Source organism: Poecilia reticulata, chromosome 18, assembly GCF_904066995.2.
Source record: "Poecilia reticulata chromosome 18, P_reticulata-male-v2, whole genome shotgun sequence".
NCBI classification, from domain to species: Eukaryota; Metazoa; Chordata; class Actinopteri; order Cyprinodontiformes; family Poeciliidae; genus Poecilia; species Poecilia reticulata.
Window position 1 is genome coordinate 6,504,806 of NC_088847.1, and position 22,295 is coordinate 6,527,100.

General features: G+C 37.7%; 1 protein-coding gene across 1 annotated transcript in view; it reads right to left on the reverse strand.

Moving 5' to 3' along the window:
- Positions 1-8,976: 8,976 nt before the first annotated feature.
- Positions 8,977-22,295, reverse strand: part of ndrg2 (NDRG family member 2) — a 35,814-nt gene continuing 22,495 nt past the window's right edge. The window contains exons 2-16 of the mRNA XM_008435195.3: positions 20,258-20,343; positions 18,426-18,470; positions 15,607-15,712; positions 15,402-15,522; positions 15,127-15,189; positions 14,957-15,017; positions 13,963-14,049; positions 13,720-13,776; positions 13,525-13,628; positions 13,410-13,448; positions 13,269-13,320; positions 13,141-13,188; positions 13,031-13,066; positions 12,786-12,837; positions 8,977-12,474 (exon numbers count right to left, since the gene is read on the reverse strand). Coding sequence (XP_008433417.1) covers positions 12,311-12,474; positions 12,786-12,837; positions 13,031-13,066; positions 13,141-13,188; positions 13,269-13,320; positions 13,410-13,448; positions 13,525-13,628; positions 13,720-13,776; positions 13,963-14,049; positions 14,957-15,017; positions 15,127-15,189; positions 15,402-15,522; positions 15,607-15,712; positions 18,426-18,470; positions 20,258-20,332 — 1,110 coding nt within the window. The 5' untranslated portion in view covers positions 20,333-20,343 and the 3' untranslated portion in view covers positions 8,977-12,310. The remainder of the gene's footprint in view (positions 12,475-12,785; positions 12,838-13,030; positions 13,067-13,140; positions 13,189-13,268; positions 13,321-13,409; positions 13,449-13,524; positions 13,629-13,719; positions 13,777-13,962; positions 14,050-14,956; positions 15,018-15,126; positions 15,190-15,401; positions 15,523-15,606; positions 15,713-18,425; positions 18,471-20,257; positions 20,344-22,295) is intronic.

A 22,295-nucleotide genomic window follows, 5' to 3' on the forward strand; every position in this document is an offset into this window, starting at 1 on the left:
CCTCAAGTTCTGCTTCTGTTAAACCCAGTCAGGTTCTGATTGTTCTAATGCACCTTCAACAAGCAAATGTTCAGTGGTCATTGCTTGTTCGGTGGTCATTGTCCACTTCTTAGACATTGTGTGAATGTAAAGAAAATGAAAGAAAAACCATGCCACAACAGACCATAGCTGACTTATTTGCATAACAGGTTTCACCGGATGTGGTGAGAGATGTTTACCAAAGAGACAGAGAAATATTCTGGCTACTTAGAGGAACAAGTTTACCAACCAAAACTGAAAGTAACATTAAGGGTTAAGAGAGGTGAATAATAAACTATGTTGAGTTATGCCAAGATATGAAAATGACTTGCTGTTTTTTGAATGAATATCAGGTCAACTACCATCAGTAAAAAGTGGAACATTTAACTAAAAAGTACTAAGTAAACTAATGAATGTGTTCTGTATTAGAAAACGTTGGGATCTGGACAGTTGTCTAGCAAAACAAATGTTCAGATGGGTTAATCAGGATCTGGAAGAGTTCAGAGTTCAACAGTAGAACGCCTACCAACCATGGCAGCAACTCAGCCATCAGATTTGACTAACAAACACGACCAGACAGCAAAGTGGGGCTTAAAAAGGATGTATGACGTGGCTTTGTTAACGGGGGAAGAGAGTCTGTCTGGAGAACTGTCTGCATTTTGCCAGGAACATTTATTATTATTCTAGAAAGCTTCTGAAAAAAAGCAAATGATAACCAATAACAACATTTTTTCTTTTATTCAGGAGAATTAAAACTAGAAGTTTTTGCTTCCTGGCATTTATTTGTGGACCAAACCGGAACTAAGTAATTTCTTTGTTTCAGTTTAAAGCAGCTGAATCAGACATACAAGGCCTACAAGTCTGAAATCAGCTGCTAGATTATATATTTATGTAGTTGTCAAAGACTTATGAAACTATTATAAGAGCAAAACCAGAGTTTTAATCTTTTGTCATATTGATTTCTGTCTACTTTAATGCATTATGTTTGACTTACATTCCTAGCTATGCCTTTTCCTGAGTTCATTATTGCTTTTGGTCTTGCACTTTGAGTCACTCTTACACTTTGTTAGGATGTGTTATTTCAGTTTTCTTATCTCTTTTGCATTTTATTAGACAATTTCTTTTCTTTCTTTGACGGTTCTACCCATTACAGTAAATGGGGAGAGCCATTTAGTGTTCTAAATGCTTCTACCCATTTAGAACTTAGTCTGGTGTTCACTGACCAGGTGTGTTCCTGGTCAGTGAACACACCTTCACATTCCTGAGTAGGAGTAAGGAAGGCTGGAGGCTGTGCAACCTTTTAACTTAAAGATATCTGGGATCTGCATCAATTGTTTTAGTCAGTTTCTAGTAATATTTGATCGTTTTAAAATGTTTTTAAAATTATTATTAGAAGGAAAATTTAGCTCAATAAAACCCAATTAATATTATGTTTTGCGATTTCTGGAGAGGGAGACAGTGAATCTTGTTCTCTGAATATTAAAGAAAAAACCTGCCTGCAATAAATGGTACAAAATGATTTTTAGGAATAGGCGGATTGTTTTTGATTAATTAACTATAACCCAGAAACGTTCGCAGTATTTGGAATGCTAACGAAATATCACAATTTCAATCAGAAACATTTACCCGTCTACGCATGTAGAGAAACATTTAAGCCAGATGTCAGAGGAAGGTTTTCACTAAACTTTACAACCAATGAAGTTATACTGGCATAATAAGTTATTTTGGAATAATATATTTCCAAGTAAATGTAGTTTTTCTTCATTATCTTTACCCATCTTGACACATAGCTGCTTACAAAATGCAAGAATGTCCAAGAAATCAAAAGAAAAACCATGCATCACCTGATTATCACCAAGTTATGAAGTTTATTTCCGGAAAAAAAAACTTGCTTGCCAAGACATGGCAGTGAGGTGTGCCAATCAGAACGTCAGGGTTTCTATTTTCAGAACAACACCATAAAAAAACCAACACAGGAAGTTTATTTGAAGGTTAAGGGAGAAGGACAATTAACTCAGTGAGTCAGGCTTTAATTCTAACCCTGATCATGTTGGAACTAGAATATATCACTGTTTTAATCTGCTGTAGTTGTCATGCCAGGACAGTACATGGTGCTGTAAATTTAGCATATTGTCATAATTCTTTTTAACTTCAAGGGTCTCTTCAGATGGAATGAACCAAACTGAACATATTAGCACACTAATTAGTATTGGAATCTGCATTAAATGCGATGTGCATCTCTGTCTCCAATGAACCAAGTGCTCATGTAACTCATATCTTCCATATAAGAATTTGTGTTAAACTGAAAAGTTTAAGTAGAACTCACACAATGACGGTCTGCCATATTTTTTTCCTGTTAACACATCCATATGTAGAATATATCCTGCAGCTGTATATGTTCTCCATATGGGAGCTTTCACACCTACTGAGTACTTCTCCACTTGAGAAAAGTTACATTTTTTTTTGGTTGTTTTTCTTGATGATTGTATTGATTACCATCAACAGAGAAAAGAAAAGCCTTGGATAAATCATGTCTCACATGTTGTTCTTAGTGAGATTTTTTGTTTGTCAACCCAATGTTGGCTTTTTTTGAAGCTTAACTTTAAACAATGTTAATCTTTGCAGCCACTCAAGTCTATTGCTTCTGTTCATTCCAACACCAAATTACACCTGCATTTAGGGTAAGACACGTGGTTTAAAGCAAAGTCAAAAGCTGGAAACACCCTTCCAGCTTCAACTGAGCTCCTCCCCAAGGAGGGTGAAGTCAAGAAGTGAAAGTAAAAAATACTATAAATACATGTAGTGGTGATGTGGCCATTTATTAACAAGGTTTCGGGAGGAAACAAAGTCTTTCTCATCTCAAGTGAGTATCATATGGCTTCTAAATTGAGTAGCACAGCATTAGCAAAATCTCCTTGGAAACCTGTGTGGATGTAAATCTGGTAATGTGTGAATTTTGAGGTGTTTTGCATTCAACAATATTCTCTTGTCTCCAGATAAATATTGCACAATTATTGTTAATTTTTGCAAGTTATTGTGTCTGCAGTTACTAAACAGAGTTTCCAAACCCATTTTTTCTGCTTCTGTTCAAACCAGATCAGATTTTGTTTCTATAAAATGGACACAATTAAACAAAATTCCACAAATGTGCAACAGTGTGGGCAATTTGAAACTTCTATTGCTCACTTATTTATTCCAAATGACAGTGAACAAACTTTCTTTGCATTATTGCAAGGACTGGTCAGGAGTATCAAATGGAGACCTGAAGACGTTAATAAACTGTTTGATGCCCTTTTACAGCGATCTGAGTCGGTGAATAAAAGTGACAGATCACATCTCCTCACTTGGTTTCATCAAATGTTGCATTGCATTCAGATTAACTACATCACACCCACCTGGAGATCTAAATCAGGAAGAAGCCTCCTGGAGTTGGTCAGAGATGCAACAGTGACCGATGAAACACTAAATGAACGTTTGGCAAATAATGAAGACAAAACATTGGATGAAATTATAAAAGAAATCCGAGATGGAGAACTGAACCAGGTTAATGATGAGCTGTTGGCCGAGGTCAAAGACATTGTGTCATCAGTTCAAGCCAGTCTTGGGTCCCCCAGTTCAGGATCAGAGCTGACTGGCCTGAAAAACGATTTGCTAATTCTTTGTCAGGCAGCAAAAGAAACTCATTTCAAACCACGACTGACCCAGATGGTGAGCTGGTGTCTCATGGCTCTTTCCAAAACGGGGCGCCTCATTCAGGTTGGCACTGGAGAGGGGAAGTCCTGCATTGTGGCCATGTTTGCTGCCTTTCGAGCTCTGAGAGGAGAAAAAGTCGACATCATGTCGAGTTCATCTGTTCTAGCAGAGAGAGACATGGAAGAATGGAAGAAATTTTATGAACTTTTAAAGATCAGTGTGGACTGTAACATCAACAAGCAAGATGAAGACTTAAAAAAGTGCTACAAGAGCCAGATTGTTTATGGTACGGTTGATGAATTTTCTGGTGACTGGCTGAAACACCATGTTCTTAGGAAGGACATATTTGGCCAGAGGACATTCCAGTGTGCAATTGTGGATGAAGTGGATTCCTTGATACTGGACAAAGGTCATCATGTTCTCTACTTAAGCAGTGACATGCCTGCTCTGCAGCATCTCAACCCTCTACTGGCATTAATATGGGCCACAGCTAACCAGTACAGCAAGGTAGGATCAGGTCAAACTGTTGGGAGAAAATACCCTTTTCACCAAGTTGTATTAGAACAGATTAAGCAGGAAGGATTCGATGAGTTGACAGTCCTTCAAATGGCCGAGGACACAGGTCTACTGGCCAATGGCACAGTTGATGAAATACAGAGGAATCCAAGTCTTTTAGATGAGAAAACTGCAAATGTTCCAGCCGATAAGCTGATTGAGTTCTTTAGGACAGTGGAGATGATATTCCCATCATGTCAGTTTGCTTTGCACATTATCAATACAGATGGATCCATTGAAGAACTGAACGGGTCATCAAGAGGAAATGGCCAGAGACGAGTGTCTCTGCTTTTGAATGGTGGCTTCTGTCAATACATGTATCCTGATACAGACAGTGTAGTGAAAGCTGTAGAAGAAGACGTAAGGCGCTTTCTGCATTTCACACCATGTGAGCTGAACAAGTCTGAAGGAAGCTGCTACATTCCAGGTTTCCTTTCAGATCTGGTAGAATCTAAACTTAAGGTCTGGATAAAAAATGCATTCCGTGCACAAACCATGGAAAAAGATCAAGAATATGTCTTAGAAAGTCATGAAATTGTTCCTGTTGACTACAGCTCTACAGGTGTTGTGCAAAACCTCATGAAATGGAGTGATGGTCTACAGCAATTTCTGGAGATGAAACATATGTTTAAGCTGAGCGACATGACCACCATCACCAACTACATGTCCAATGTTGGTTTGCTTCAAAAGTACAAAAGTCAGATTTACGGACTATCTGGGACTCTTGGAGAACAAGCAGAGATTGAGACCATGATGAAGATATATGAGGGTATCGAGACTTGCCAAATCCCTTCATTCAAGCGCAGAAAGCTGTTTGAGGTTCAAGGAGTTATCATGAAGGATGAAAAAAGATGGATCGAGAAAATCTGTGAAGTTGTTGTTAAACAAAGCCAGTCTACAGCTTTAGTAGGCAAAAGAGCTGTACTGATCGTTTGTGAGACTATCAAACTAGCAAATACTATTGATCAGGCTTTAAAAGGCAAAGTTTCAAAGACAATGCTTTACATAAACAACAACAGGGACAACAGTGCAGTCTTTGCCAAGGAGTTGGGTGCAGGAGATGTGATAATAGCTACAAACCTTGCTGGTCGTGGAACAGACCTTCAGGTTTCCGAGTCTGTAAAGGAAGCCGGGGGTCTGTTTGTTGTGCAAACTTTCCTGCCTAAGAATTCTCGTGTGGAGGCTCAAGCCTTTGGTCGTGCTGCTAGACAAGGAGCACCAGGATCTGCTCAGCTGATTGTCTGTTCCAGCCATCTGTCAAAGTCCCTACAATTGCTGATTTTAACAAGCAACCTTCTGTCCTCCATTGGAAATATTCTCTGCTCACCTTGTGAAAAGCTGTTTTTTCTGTGCCTAAGGCATTATCAAAGAAGCAAAACCTTGGTGGAAAATCAAGAGATTTTCTTGCTGCTGAGAAGTATTTTAGCTGAAAACTCTAACACAGATATGAGGATTGTCAAAGAGATCAGAGATTCTTCAGTGGCAGAACAACTGTCTAGTTATGTGGAGTCTGATCTTCCAAAGATAAAGAAGAAAGAGGAATTCTTCTATCAGTACCTGGAAACATTGGATCTTCTCTACAAAAACAACAAGTCATCTGAATCTGACGTGTCAGCACTCAATGAGTTTTGGGGAATGTGGCTCCTTACAAACCTTGAAATGGAACAGCCCATCACTGAACTACAAAAAAACTAAAAGAAGACCTAGAAAAAGCAATGCAAAAACTAAATCGGAAAGAATCTCCTTTCTCAAATCTCCACTACTACACTGCTTGTGGCAGTGAGCTAAAAGAAAAAAAAAAGCTTTCTGAAAGTATCAGCATGTACACTAAAGCTATAAACCAGGACTCTTGTTGGGCAGCAGTAGCATATTACAATCGTGCTTTTGCATATTTAGCCAGACAGAACAGGAAACAGGACCCTGAGTGCCTCAGCCAGGCTCTGGAGGATTTGCAAAATGCACTCAAGTCTCTTGACCTTTACTGTGAACAACTTAATGTCACACATAAATATGCCAGACAAGAAGTCATAGAGCTTATCAGCAGCTACATCACCAGATTTGACTTACACTTAAAAGCAAGAGCAACAGTTCTCATTTCTTTGATATCAAATATTCGTCAGGCTATAAAGAAAGAAAAAGCAAGGAGGATGGGTGGTTTAGTTAAAGTAGATCAGAGTTTAGCCTACTTCCTGCTTCCAGAGCACATTCTGTCCATGATGCTCCACACAGAAGCATCAGGGGGAATTTCTTCCAGTGACCCTCTAAGCAGGCGAAAAATTATCAGTCACCATTGTTATGTTTTTATTGAGATCAAAAGTGTAGAATAAATGGGTCTTAGACACATTGCTCTCTTTGACTGGCTTTTTTCAAAGATTGGTTCTAAAGTACATAGAGAATTTGTTTGAGCTTAAGTAACAGAAAGTCAGTGGGTAATAGTTAACCCCTGACGTTAGCCAAGAATCTAAATTTGCAATAATTAAAATTTATTGCAATAAATTTTCAAATCTAAATTTGCAATAATTTCAATTATTTTTATTTATTTACTTTTAGAACATGCATGCAAAGTAAAATAAAAAGCTTTAATGCATTTAAAAAAACTAGAATAAAACCACCCATATGTTTTAGTCAATAGAACATGCTTTATAGGGGATTTGAAAAAGAAATTTTGTTTCACAAAGCCTGATAGCTGCTTGATGAATCAATATACTTTACTATTTTAAATATTAATATGACACGATCATCCTTATTAAACAAGAGCAAATGAACTATTTCGTTTTATTTAAATGATTTTTAATATGTTACAAAAGTTTTCATGGAATATTATGGAAACATTAAACAGTCAAACACTATCCAATCAGTTTTGTCAATATATTTTTAAGATGAAATTAACAGTCAGTGGGTTTGAGTCAATGGGTATTGGCAGAGCTACCCTTATTAATGTTTTTACAGAATATATACAAGTTATTGGAGAATACTGACTTAAATGTCTGAGATATGACTTAAATGATTGCTGTTCATGTCTGATAAGTGTTTCTTCATGTGACAAAAGTACAATTTCTGTTATGTGTTGACTCTTTAAAAAAATTCTTTAATGATATGTATTACAGAAAACCTATTGTAATTATGATAGATGAATATTTTATTGAAAAAGTGTCACATTTATTTTGTATTTGGTAAATATAAACAGAGGAAAGTCAGTTTTAAAGACTAACCTCCTCTTTCTCTAAAGCAGAAGCTTAGTTGCCACCTAGTGGTCAAATGTAGAACGGATGTTAAATTGAACTTGACCACAAAGCGTAATATTTCTGTATTATTTGTTGGGCACATTTGATCAGAGGTGTGTAGTGTACCTAGCCGTCCAAGAAATTCTTCAAATACGAGTAAAAATGTATTAAAAATCAAGTGCCTCAAGTACTGAGTAATCGATCAGAACATCTGAATGTTAAAACTTATATCAGATACAAAATATAAAATTAGGTGCAAATTCCTGTATTTTAAAGAGTACAATGAAAAAGTTACTACAAATAGCAATTACAAAATAGCAAAATTTAAGCAGAAGAATGTAATTTTTCTCTCAAAATAAAACTTATAATGCTCACGGTAGATAAATCATACATGCATACGTATGTACGTACCTATGTAGGTATGCAGATTAGAACAGGATAAATGACTTCCAGTAGCAGTACATAGTGTTTACTCCACCTTCTTGATTTCCATATAACCCAACAGGTTCAGCAAATAGAAAATATCTAAACAACAGAGCTGTTGAACAAAGGTCTCACTTTTATATTAACTTAAAGTCAGTATCTGGTGCATTTTGGTTAAGACGTTTGCTGTTCTCACACACTATCCTGAAATGTTACTCATGTAATAGAAGTGATACTTTATTATTCAATAAGAGTAAAATGTATGGTGAACTAAACTATTCCTAAAAGTGGATTTATTCTGAACATTTAAGTTCTGTTCAAGTTCAACTTAAAATAGAACTTTGAACATAAATTGTTTTATTAACCCACCTATTATAAAAATATGATTTCACTCTTAAGTTCACAAGGGACATTTTTATTTTTGCTGCTTTGTAAAGCAAGGCAAATAAAGAAATTACTCAGTGATGCAAAATTGCTTTAGTTCATGATGAGGGTCCAGGAGAAAATCTTTTAGGGTTTACAGAAAATATTCAGGGTTTCTGAATGTTTCACCAACTCAAACTGAAGACTTTTTAAGACCAATATGAATGGAATTTAAGACCTGTATCACCACAGAAATGCACTTACCCATGATAGATGCAAAAAACTAGCTAGCCAGAAAGGATAGATTAGCTAGTTACCAATAGCCTCAACCGCCTGGAGTCTCAGAACAAAATGATCTCAAACTTTTGCCACCAGAAAAAAAATACAAGATTAAATAGTCATGACAAGACAAAATTTAAAACCTGTGATTAACCCAACTTTTTAAACCAACTTAATATTAAGATATGAATTTAAGAAATTTTAGACATATTTTAAACCTTAAGGATGCACAGACACCCTGATAATGGAAAACCTGTTTTGTGAGTGTCCCAAAAGCTTGTAAAGAGTATTGTTCTATCCTTTCAATTTACACAGAATGTGAAGACATTTGGGCAGTTTCTACTCAACTGTTTCAGTTTTTTTGAATATATAAGTGTACAAATGAGAAACTCCACATGTGAAAATAAAGACAGTGGACAAGTTGTTCCTCTTTAAGCTTTTATTGATATTTAAGTTTGCTTTTTAAGGATGTTCATTGCATTACACAGGGAAATGAGTCACACAAGTAAATTTCAGTTTATTTTTTTGTTTTTCACTTTTGATCTTTTAATTATTAATTATATTACTCTCCCTTATAAGCGCTAATGCTAAAAAAGTTACAAGAACTAGCACACGGTTAACTAACTTGTGAGCACATCGGGACAATAAACTAACACTTCACACAGATAAAAAAAAAAAGATGTAGAAGAGGAAAAAACAGATTGAAATAAAAATTAAGAGTCAGACAGAAGACAACATGGACAAGCATTTACAATCACACATCCCTGCTCAACTCTTTAGAAAGAAGTACCACTGGACTTTTTCCTCCGTGTCTGACTGAAATCAGAACCCGCCTCAAAACCAACAACACCCTGAATCCATGTTCCATTTTTTTCTCTGGTCTCCGCTTCCTGCCATTGTAACCTCCATCTTAAAGCTTTCCACGGTCTTCCCCGTCATGCTCACCGATCACGGCTCGGCCTCTTTTTAAAAAGCTTTGGATAAGTAGAACCGGATCACACAAACAAGAAACAGGCCGTTTCCACCCGACTCATTCAAATCGTAAATGGTTTAAAAATGTGAAAACATCCATGGCTGCATTCACATATAGGCTCTTTTTCATTTTTAGAAATATAGTCAGGCTATTGGCAACATGTCACAGGGCAGTGGACAGCTTTGTGTTGAGATATTAACGTTTAGAGGGAGATCTGAGTCACCAGATAAACGAGGCTCTGAAATTTGGCAGTACGCTGTTACTTCCTAGCTGTAACAGGACAGTTCAAGGTTCAGGCGGTTTTTATTTGGCTTGTTGGCAGTGGGGGGGCTGTTTTACATGGGGTTTTCCCCCGTTTAAAAAAAAAGAGAAAAAGAAAAAAACTGCACCCTCTTGTTTTCCATTTTCTTCCTTCTACTCAGCAAACCGGACACAAACGCTTTCTATCTACTTCCGCGCGACAAGCAAACACACAAGCAGCGGCCCAGTTTAAGTAAAAGGCGCTTCCATTACTGAGGAGTGTGTTTTTATTCCGCCTCAACTAAGCCGGTTGCGTCTATTTGGAGGTATCCACGTACAGGTAAGGTTATGCTGCGTTCAGGTTACCTGCGAAGTTGAAACTCGGTGCTGGGGCTTGACGTCAGACCCGAGGTAACGGCGCTCGAGGTTGGAAGATGGAATTTCAATATGGCGACGCCCGTAAACATTGTTTGCAATAGCTACAAACATCAATTTAAGTTTTACGCTCTACAATCAAACACCATTTTTAATTTGTTCAGTTTAGAGTCGCACACGCATCTCTAAGCTGAGACGCAGTCCTACCTGTGCGTCTCCTGAAACAAACGTTTCTATTGTTGATTCGAGGAGCGGCCATATTGAATCCGCCTTACAAGTCGTGACGGATTTGCTTCCAGTTTCCTCGTGGGAAATCCGACTGCGGAGCGCGGTCCAGCTGATTTTTCCTACTGGGAATTCGTAAATCTCTAGTTCCCGAATAAAACTGGAACGGAAGATAAGAAACGCAAAAAAAAAAAAAAAAAAAGAACCACAACCCACACGGTGAACACAGTGATCCCTTCTGGCCTCGGCAGACGTCACGGGTGGTTCGACACGCGGCCAGAAAAGTTGGAAGCACTAGTTTAGAAATGTGCGACTCGAGTTGACGACAGCGCCCAAAGCTTTTGCTGAAGCAGACAACATCCCACCCAGGAACGTCCTTCAGACTGTCGCTAGAAACCCCAAACGACACAAACAAACAAACACACGTTATTAGCAGAATATGAAAGAAAAATATCCAGTCAGTATTCACGTGGGGTGAGACCAAGCATGCAGATTCAAGAGAATAATTATAAAAAAAAAAACTTTCAACCTTGTTACATCCAATAAAAAATAAAAGAAAGTAAAACGTTGAGGACGGGACGAGTGGAAGACAAAAACTAAAACCTGGCAACACCAAGGAGGAAATGCATGTTCATCTCAAAAAAAATCTGGAAACCATTAAAAATTAATTTTTCAGTTATTCAATTCAGAAACTGAAACTAGTCATAGACTTGTTACATACATAGTAATATATTTCCATGTTTATTTCTGTTGATTAAGGCCTACAGCTAATGAAAACCCCAAAATTATGTTCCTCAGAAAACTTGAACATAAGATCAATAAAAATACATTTTTAGTACAGAATGATTGTATTTTACCCATATGATGAAAGACCTAATCATGTGGACAGTTGCTGACATGATAGTTGCCCAGTTTTTCACTGAGATATCCATAAAGAGGTAATTCCTAAAAATAATAATAAAGTGCAGTGTCTATGCAAATTGATGGAACGTTGTGTGGAAAGAAAAAACGTGTGCGAGGATTTTAAAAGAAAAGCTCATTTTATAAAACACCGCAACATACAGAACACTGATCTATTAAAAAAAATCTTTATTTCACTGGTCTTATGTAAAGCTTTTATTTTCTAAGAAATATAATTTTGTGTTTTCATCAACTGTAAGCCACAATCATCAATACAAACAGAATTAAAGGCTTGAAATACATCACTGAAATTTAATGCCTCATTATGTATATAATACACGAGTTTCAGTTTTTGAACAAAACTGAAATAAATAAATTTTTTAAATTATGTTAAACTTTTTTTTGAGACGCACATGTAGTTGCTAGAATGGCTCTTGCTGACTGCTTCAGCCATTAGTTGAGACAGGTTGCAAATCAGGAAGAAAAAAAAAACACATTAGAAACTAGCAGTAAAAGTAGTGGACACACACATTGTAGTAAGTATCTCTGCTATAGTATGTTTTTTTTTATTCTATATTATATTAAAATCATGTAATAAAGAGAAAAGTGTTACAGTTTTGTTTCCTATTACATCATCATTAGCTTCAGCATCATCATCAATTCTGCTTCCTGAAGTGTTTCTATGGGTTAAAGTGATGAGTGCAGCTTCTACATGCCACACTCTGGATCTAGGTTAAAGGGGTCTACAGGCTGACAGAGGGAGAGAGGACTGCTTCCCGTTCTGCACCTCCTTCCTGGTTCTTTTTAATCTCTTCTAGCTGAAAGACTGCAACTGTGCTGGACCAACATGGAGGACAGGCCCTCTCTCTCTCTCTCTGTCTGCTCTTGCGGGGGGGAATGATGGGAGTCATGTTTTGACTGATGGAGAAAGCCATTCGTTCGTCTCGTTTTCTTTGCGTTCACGCTTCACCTTTTTCCCTTCGTTCCTTTGTCGCTCTCCGCTTTTGCCGTCGTTAGGTGGTGGAAGGGGGCGGAGTCTTCTTCAGCAGGAGACCTCCATGGTTTGGGAGGGGCTGGGCGGCATCTGGCCCCCCTGCGAGCCCTGGGACAGGGTGCGCGAGCGAGAGCGGGACCCGTCCATGGAGTAGGAGGAGGAGAGCGAGGTGGTGCGGGAGCGGGACAGGCGGGTCATGCAAGAGGAAGCCACTGAGGAGAAAGATTGTGTTTATTGATGTTCAGAAGGTGGTAAATGTGATCGAAACAACACACTGCAGAACATTCCCATAACTGTGGCATTCATTTTTAGTCCAGACTACGGGTGTCCTGGAAATTTCATGTACCGATATGAAAATTTGGGCTGATACTGATATTGTATTGCTGTTGTGGACAATAAACGATATTTACTGATATTATATATCTATTTCCTTGCCAAGAAACGTACAAACAGGAAATCCCCACAATCAAGATTTATGTTTAGCTGAGAAATGTTAGATGAATTTTCAGAAAAGTTAACTTACTATAACCCATTCCTTGGATGAAATATTTGAAAGCCTCGGTGAGTTTAGCAGGCTGCAGACAGAAAAATGACAATAAAAATAATCAGTTAAACAAAAACTGAAACATTTCAGAAGGATTTTTTACATTTCCTGCCTATTTAAACAAATGCAACTTTTATTTTAACAACTAGGTCATTTTCTCATGTATTCTAAGTGCTGACTCAGCAGTTTGTGACGTTTCTAAAACACTCTGCTGCTCCTGTTACCTGAGTGAGCTGAGGGAGGCCGCCTGCGTCGGCCATCTGTGGCAGGGACAACAAAGGTTACAACAGAGTCAGAGAAGAGACGCTAAAGCAAAGACAAACTGATGTTTCACCTTCAGGAAGGAAGTTGATGTGGGGTCCAGCTTGCTGTTGCACTCCACCTGGTGGACACAGGAAGAATAACATGAAAAAAAAAATCTTTCTTTACAGGTATATCAAAGTTACAAGACCTTAAACTTACAGCAGCATCTTCATACGGAGCTTGATCCCCAACTACTAACATCACTGGACACCTGATAAAGAAACACATTTCAAACTCATATGAGCTGCATTGAACTGTTTGAGATTTTTATTTTTTTAAAGAAAGAAGAGGTGTAGTTACTTGAAGGTATAGTTGCGGTCCAGGTTCAGATCTCTGCGGCTGTGGCGGAGAGAGAGACGGGGTTAGCCCTGGTTGGGTTCTGGTGCGTATGCTGCCCCCTGCAGGATGTTTTTACCTGTTGTACGTCTTCCAGAAGAGCTCCATGTTGGCCAGATTAGGCGCTTTGGAGATCCGCTCTCTGTGAGACTGCACCAAGTCTGTGTTTGCTGAAAGTTCCTCCTACAAAAAGGATAGCTTTTTTTTTAGAAAACATGAAAAAGATTATGTAAATTGTAGTGTTTTCTTCCAGACGTTTAAGGTTTTGCCGTACCTGACTGAAAAGGTGACATAAGATCTGCTCTGTGAGGGAGGAAGTCACAGAACTGAGCTACAGAGGAGACAAAGAGAACAGATCGATTTAGCCGATTCTCACATCAGAAACATAATCTATAACACTGTCTCGTCTAATTTTATATCCCTTAACTGATTAACAGCCCTGATCAGGTCAAACTTTGTTACAATCTCAGGTTTCTATCAGCAGGAAGACAAGAAGTCAGATGGTGAGCCGACGAACCTTGTGAGCGGCCCAGTCCATCCATCCTTTAGCGTTGGTGTCGATGTTAACCAGAACCAGGCCCTCCACTGAATCTGGATTAGCGAGCTGCAGACAGAAATCAAGTTTAAAGCAAATAAAACTTCGACTTCAGAATCGAGCAGACTGCCTGAGCTCAATGTAGCTTCATGTTTGGTGCCTTTTCTTTGTTGGTATACTCGACTTTACTGTACCTGAGATGGAAAATAGTAACAATTCATGCTTGTAATATTTACTCTATTCTCTCAAACCTAATTTTCCCAGCATCCCACATCTATTTTCGCTGGATGAGTATTTGAAAGGCTGCTGTGTTGTTTATTCTGTCTGTAAACGAGTTTGTACCCTTTGAACTTTTTCACACTTTCTCACGTTTCAAAATTCAACTTGTTTGGCCTACATGCAAAATGCTTTATGTGGCAAAAAATGTAATCCATTTAAGTTGATCTTTGTAACAAGGCAAATGTGTAAAAGTGGGTTCAAAGGGAATGAACACATCTGCAAGGCAATATAAATGCAGGAATAATTACTGTCATTTTCATTTGGTTTTCTGTTTAGAGGCTGTGGTGCAACTAATATTTATTAAAGATGAACCGATATGAAACTTTGGTCCGATATATCGATGTTGATGATTATATATCGCGCGTGCCTAATATTTACCTTACCTCAGGAGGATTAATATGTCTCTCTAAAAATACCAGCTAGTATCTACAGTATTTTCCCTAAATTTGGTGCAAAAACACAATTGAAAAAAATCTAAAACAGCTTAAAACTGTAACACTGCCCTTTTTGATAGCTGCCACTCAAAAAATATCTATTTTAAGCAGAATTCCTTCATTTCCACTCTTTCAACGGGACTGTACCATACTCTTCATCTGCCTGACTGCGAGAACAGTGTCAGATTCTGACAGCTACTTTGGATTATGCAAAGGACACAGATGGTAAAAAAATGACAGCTCTAACAATAGAAGCTACTCACTGTGAACTTGGAGAGGATGTACGCTCCCGCTCCCACCCCCACCCCAATGACGGTACGGAAGCTGACAGACGGAGAGAATTAACAAAAAAAAAAGAGCTTAATTTAAAGACGTTTTGTGTGAGAGCACATCATATATATACAAGTCAAATCAAATCAAATGTAGTATTTACTTGAAAAACTGCAGCACAGCAGGGATCATCTCAGCGATGGTCTCCATGGAGGGATACTGGTAGCTACAACAGCAAAAAGAAATGGAACGAGGCGATCAAGGTTTTTGTTTTAGTTTCTGACAAAACCGCATTTAGCAACCAGATATGGGAGCGGGGAGATGTGAGAGATGGGAACATTGAGTATTTTTAGAGGGGATTACTTTGAAGCCTGCACAGAAGATTATTCACACTTTGAGAAAACGAAGGGTTATGTTAGGAAACGGAGATCAGCGTACCCTGGAGGGTAGGCGGAGGCCCCCTCCTCTTGGCCCGGAGCGTCGATGTGAATCAGGGTGAAGCTCTTGACGATCTCCTGCATCTCCTCGAATTTAAACAGAGGAGAGAAGCAGCTCTTACCTGCCGGAGAAAGAGCGCGAAGGGAGGATGAGGAAGAGAAAATGAAGATGAGAGAGAGAGAGAGAAAGAGAGAGCTCTACTCACTGTCCAGACCCACGTCATGGCAGGTCAGGATGGCGGGCCGGCGGGTGGTCCGCGTCCCGTGGAGGGTCACGCGTAGAACGCCGTGCGGGGTCTCAACGCTGTGCTCCTGAGCAGAGAAAGGTGGGGGCATTAAGTCTAGGATGTTAACATTGCTAATCATCACATCTGAGGCGTCTATCCCGCTTCAGATTTTTTTTTTTGTCATATCACAACCACAAACTTCACCTTTTTCTTTGGAATTCAATGTGACAGGCCAGCACAGAGAGCTGCATTTCCACTGATCATATATTTGAGCAATTTGACATTTTGAAAATAAATTTGTTTAACAGAAACGTGTCAATTTTGAGAAAAACTTTTGCTGTTAGAATGAGGTGTTTTTTTTTTGCCATATAGTTGTTTGTTTCTCAAACCAATTTTTGCATCACACAAGTCACATGATCGACAGCCGGATGATGCCATGAAGAAGAAGACAGGAAGTAGTTGGAGGGGTAACACTTTATTTGAAGGTTTGTGCATAAGACTGACATGACACTGTCACAAACATGACATAACATCTGTTAGGAACATGAAGTCTTTATGAATGTTTATGACAGTCATGAAGTGTCATTCGGTAAATAATGACACTTTTAATGCAAAGTTGCTCTAAAAGTTGCATTAAAAGTCCATTAAAAGTGCCAACTTTGCATGATTTTGTAAATGATGATAATTTAATGCAAAGATGGGATTTTTAATGGACTTTTTATATAACTTTTAGAACAACTTTGCATTAAAAGTGTCATTATTTATCGAATGACATTTCATGACAACTGTCAGAAACTTTCATAAAGACTTCTTTATGTTCATGATATTATGTCATGTTTATGACAGTGTCATGTCAGTCTTATGCACACCCCTTCAAATAAAGTATTACTGTTGGAGAATCATGGCGTGACATGTTTTGAAACAACTTAATGCATAAACAAACTTATTCACATGTGATTTTAATTGTGTTTCTTATTTAATAGAAAAACCATGGTTAAACATGGTTTAACCATGTTTAACCAGGGTTAAACATGGTTTGTCGACATTCCACATTAGTGGAATGTCGACAAAGTTTTGTACACATTTGTAATGGATATTCAAAGAAATTAACTCGGGGTTTAAAATGTAAGACTTTTTAAGGCCGCTATGAATGGAATTTAAGACCTTCATATCTCCAAATAAATGTACAAACTTCATTTCTTAGAAGTCCTTAAGACATTTTAGGATGTCTGAAGGCCTTAATTTAAAACACACAAATTTAAGTCAACTTTAGGACTTTTTAAGGACAGCCTGGAACTGATATAGTAAAGACTTAAAAAAAAAATGACTATAGTGAACTGAAGAGAAAATGGTAAAACTTGAGCTTAAATATACAAACAGGAAAACAATCAAAACACAAATACCCCAAAATGGTGACATTGAAAGATCAGTTTTCTTCACAGACTGTAAAAATGTCAAACAGGAGTTAAGATAAAAAGTATTTTTCACGTTTTATGTTTCTATCGTGCTTTATCAAGTTAATGCATTTTTAATTGAATGTGTTGATGATCCTACAGAAACATTGCCTTGTTTTGCTTTTTGCCATGTATGACAACATATCCACACATTAAATAACATTTTTGAAAAGGCAACTACAAAGGTTTACTTCTGTACACACAATTACTGGACAAAGAGGGAAAAAAATAAACTTCTTTGCTGAGTAATAAATCTTTGCCTGCTTCAGTGAGTCACATTTCCCTAAATAAAGCAAAACCATTCTTTGCATTTTAATCCAAACAGCCTAACGCTACTCACTCCATTCAGTTTCTGCTTTATAGTGCTGAAGCAGAACTAACCCCGGCCAATGAAAGTATTCACATTTAATTGAATTCAGTCTCTAGCATTACTGCGTGAATGTAACAGTGCATGCACAGCAATTATCCACCCTGCTGGGCTCATTTTAGTGTTGAATAAACACAAAGCTCTGGGTCAAGCCAATAATGTTTCTGAACCTCATGTCTAACAAAGAAAATATGATTGGATTCCTCCTGAAAAGAACACATCAGTGTGGAGAATTAATATGTAGCTAACCTCTATTTATTTATAGAAATTATTTATTTCTATTTTCTTTATAAGACAGTTCAATTTCCTTTCGCACAGTCATGTAATTTACTTTGCTTGACTTGCTTGTTCAGACAGATGAGAGCAGCTGAAACATTACTCATTCAAATTTATGACGGTCAAAGCAAAGCATTAAGGTACAACAGCAGTTTTGTCTTCACATGATTATCCGGAACTGCGCTGAAATATCCAAGAAGCAGAATTTTTCAATTATTGAGTCGTAGCAAAAACGACGAGAGAGTAAACATGCTAGCTTTAGCCTAGCATTTAAGACTGTAACTTTATATGTATGGAGCCAGAAAGATCAAATAAACTAATTTATTTTGTTTAAGGACAAAATAAATTGTCCTTGTGACAATAAAATGATAATTTAAACATAAAACACCAACTGACACCATTGTCTATTTCAAGGAAGCTCAGCAGATAGCTTTGAGAATAACCAATGACTTATTGGCAAACATGTTATTTTTACTGTTAATTTGCAGGTTTCATTCTCTGGTGTGTTTTTCTCTCAACCTCAATTACTCTAATCAAGAAACTGTCTGAAGGTTACACTTCAATTATTACTTTTTTTTTTCAATATTTTGTAAGTGTTGCTTTGTTATGAAAGGTTGTTTCTCAATATATCTGCTTTTAAACATGCGTTAGAGTTATTTTCAACCCGACTGAACTGATTCAAGCATCTGTGGCGGTCTCACCTGTCCTTGATCTAGGAGTATCCTTGCAGCCAGTTCAGCAACATCCTATATGTAAGAAAAGACTAATTAGTAAGATGCTTTGAATGTTTTCTTATTTTACAGAATATACACGTGGTACATGAAGACAGGGCTAAGAAAACAATCAGATGAGACAGATGATAGATTTTATTTTTACAAAAACACAATATGAGTAGATGAAAATCTTACGCTATCACTCTTATTTGAATTACTTTACGTCTAAGACTGAAGCAAATGTTGCTACATCTGGGTTTTCTTTTTGTCGTAACCAACATAAATAGAAACCTCTAGATGTTTAATTATTGGAAAAACGGGTTGGAAGCGGATGTGCTGATGTGAGTTTTATTATTTCATACTGAACGTATCTTGCCTAAGTACAGTGAGTTTGCTGCAGCAACACCACTCTTTGTTGTGGATACTGTTACTGATTGAAGACCATTCAATTTTAGCCATCAGTGACATTTTTAAAAATGAAGCAATTTGAAAGAAAACTGTATTTCCTATGACATACTGAGATGTGTCTGCGTTTCATTCAGGCTGCGAGAAGGAGAGAGAGAGCAAGACTTTCAGGTAACAGGAAGGCAGAATGAAGTAGAGCAAAGTTGCTCTGTTTGGTCCATCTTGGATCATGTTGGGTTTTGACATCTTGGCTACAGATCCAACTTTTACAGACCACACACACAGGGAGTGTTGTCTTGGTAACGCTGATTGCATTAACTGCTTATATGTAATGCATTCAAAATGTCAATCTGATCATTTTGTCCTCATTTTAAAAGAGTGAATCCATGTTGTACAGATGCTGCTCTCCCACACACACACACGGTGTGACGTCTCCTCCTCTTTTAATATAAATGATTAATGGCCGCTCATGGTAGGGAGGCAAGAAAAATAATTTCCATGCTGGTTTTCGTTACAAAAACTTCAAATCGAAAATAGTAATAAATTTAACAACCTTACAGTAGTCAAAATATTTTCATAATCAAGTTATTTTAAGATTGCTTACGTTGTTGTGGATTTCTATTTATGTAACATTTTCTCTTCTTTATATGTTAGTGGAAGCAGACACAGTCCTAATGAATATTTTAAGACGCAGGAAAAATGCTACAAATATTCACAGTTTCTGCTGCTGGATCATAACCAGGTTGTGCGCTGAGCTAAAAGAAGAAGCAGAAGCAACGGAGGTGGCAAATGATTGAAAATTGCATCTAAACTCAAACAAGTTCATTACCTTAAAAATGATTCTGTAATAAGTAGAACCACTATTCTTGTTTGTATCATCATACAGTTTGAGTTTAAATGCAGTATTCAAATATTTGCCTGCTCTATTTTTTGAGTGTATCTACTTTCTCTAAAGAATTTTTAAAAAAGCAAAAACTTATTACAAGTTATTGCATTTATGCTGTACCCGTGTTGGCCACCAGGTGTCATCATCAAGTCACCTGATGTTGCCATGCAGATGTTGCCCTGCAGAGCAGAGCAGAGCAGGATCTGCTCTCGCTCCCTCATCGTTTGACGTCAACCCACCAGATCGGAGCCAGCGCTGCAGCTCTGCTCACACACTCTCACACAAACACCCGCTTATGCGCGGGCGTTAAGACCTTTCACATATGTGCTTGGAAGACAAGTCGTCTGATGACGGATTTGCTCAGACTCAAGAGTGCAAACACCGACTCCGGGACACACACAAGTTCTGGCAGGAGTCAAAATGCTTCTGGTTTGAGCCTGGCTCGGTTTGGACTTAGTGTGATCGCTACTGATATGAGTTTTCCTGTGAAGTTTATATGATATTTAATATCTGAAGCAGAATGTCTAACCTTGGCAGCATCAGTCTGACCCGTGAGTAAAGGCTTGTCCTCTGTGATGGCGATTTCCTGCATTTCTGATGTCATGGTGGCTCCCCCTAAATGTGGAAAAGAATAACAAAAACATTGAAAACATTTCATATCTCTGTCTCCTTTTTGAAATCACACACTCTGTGGCTTATATTTTGAGGTATCTATATGAACACAAACACAGATTGTGGCCTGCACATACACAGGAAGTGATTAAATACTGCATGTAGCTGCTGTCCTCGTGGGACTTAAAATGGGCTGTGGGGCCTTTTCAAAGTTAATTAGTAATTAGTGCCGGCAGAGATGTGCAGAAAGGGATTGTGGGGGAGAAAACGCAGAGCAAAAAGAACCATTGGGAGGGCTGGAAGAGAAGATGGACACATCAAAATAACGGTACATGCATAACAGATGGCTAAAGTACATGTGTGACAGGGATTTACTCTAATATGCAGCAACCTGTGCTGAAGAAGTGACAACCCTGCGTGAAATGACAGCAACCTGAGGGGACGGTTGATGGTGAGAAACCAGAGCCTCTGGCGGGGAGGAGAAAAACACCTTTACAGCCACAGCGTGATACTGGGTGCTACTGTGAGAGCAGCCAGGAGCTTAACGCTACACCTGAAGGCATTGTTAAGAGCTAGGGTTTTTTGGATTTTGTACACACTTCAACAGTTGAACCGTTTTGACATAATGTTAAGATAAACACTTAATAATCACAAGGAACTGCTCTCTGATCAATGAAAATGGTGCAAAAGTTTAGCTTATAAATATGGAGTCAGCATCTTTTGTTACCTGACCATTACTGATAAGAAAATATGATAAAAAAGCTCAGGAATTGTAAAAGTCATCACTACTTAAGCATGAACAATATAGTAACTGTTAGCATTAGCTTCAAATTTAGCACTCCACCATTTTCCTGCCTAAACGTGAGAAAAACAAATAGTTCAAATGATAAGCTAACTAAATAATGGCATTGTAGTTACTAAAACCTCCTTTATCCCAATGTATTTTTACACTAAGTACAAATTAACAATGTTCTCCAAAACGGAATCCAGACTAAGCATTAGCTTTAATGTAGCACTTTTCTGTAGCCTGAAAACCACGATGCCAAAATAGTTCAAAGTTCATTAAGAATTAGTGACAATGCAGTTGCCAGGCTATCAGTGATAAGTTGAAGACATGATGTTATAGTCAACATTCATTAAGAATGTTTCCCAAGAACAAAAGCAACAGTTAGTATAAAATTTAGTGCTCCACCATTTTCCCAACTAAATGAGAAAAAAAACCTGCAAATAAATGGTGGTACACAAATCCTGCAAATACGAAGCTAACCATTTGCTTATAGTTACTAAACCATATTCCAATGTATTTTTACACTAAACACAGTCGGCAATGTTCTTCAAAACTAAAGCCAGACCAAGCATTAGCTTCTAATAAGGCACTTCTCCGAAGCCTGAAACTTATCAGACATAGAAAAATTTTGATGCTGAAATAGTTCAAAGTTCATTAAAAGTTCTGACATCATAGTTACCTGATTATTAGTGATAAGTTGAAGACAAGATGTCTAAAACACTGATTAAACATGTTTTTCAGCAGTGAAGCAACAATTAGCATTAGCTTCCAGTTTAGCACTTCTCCCCCACCTAAGAGTCTGCTCCATTTTCCCACCTAAAAAGGTAATGTTTATCTAAGTATTAATCTTTCATATTACAATTGCCTGTCTATTACTGATAAGATGATGACATAATAAAATCGTAGGTAATGTTAAAGACAGAACAAATAAAATATGTTCTTTGCTAAAAAAAAAAAGTCAGAACTAGCTTTAGCTTCTAGCTTGGTACTTCTTCATACCCCTTGTGCCAAATGTTTTAACACAAAAACCTAAAATAAGATAAGATGGAAACAAAACTTACACCCAAAAAAACACCTCTGGTTTGGGTATAAGAATCATTAGCAGTACAGTGAGAATCAAAGATAATCAGAAAGCATGATATTATTATGTTGCTCCATTATCTATTTA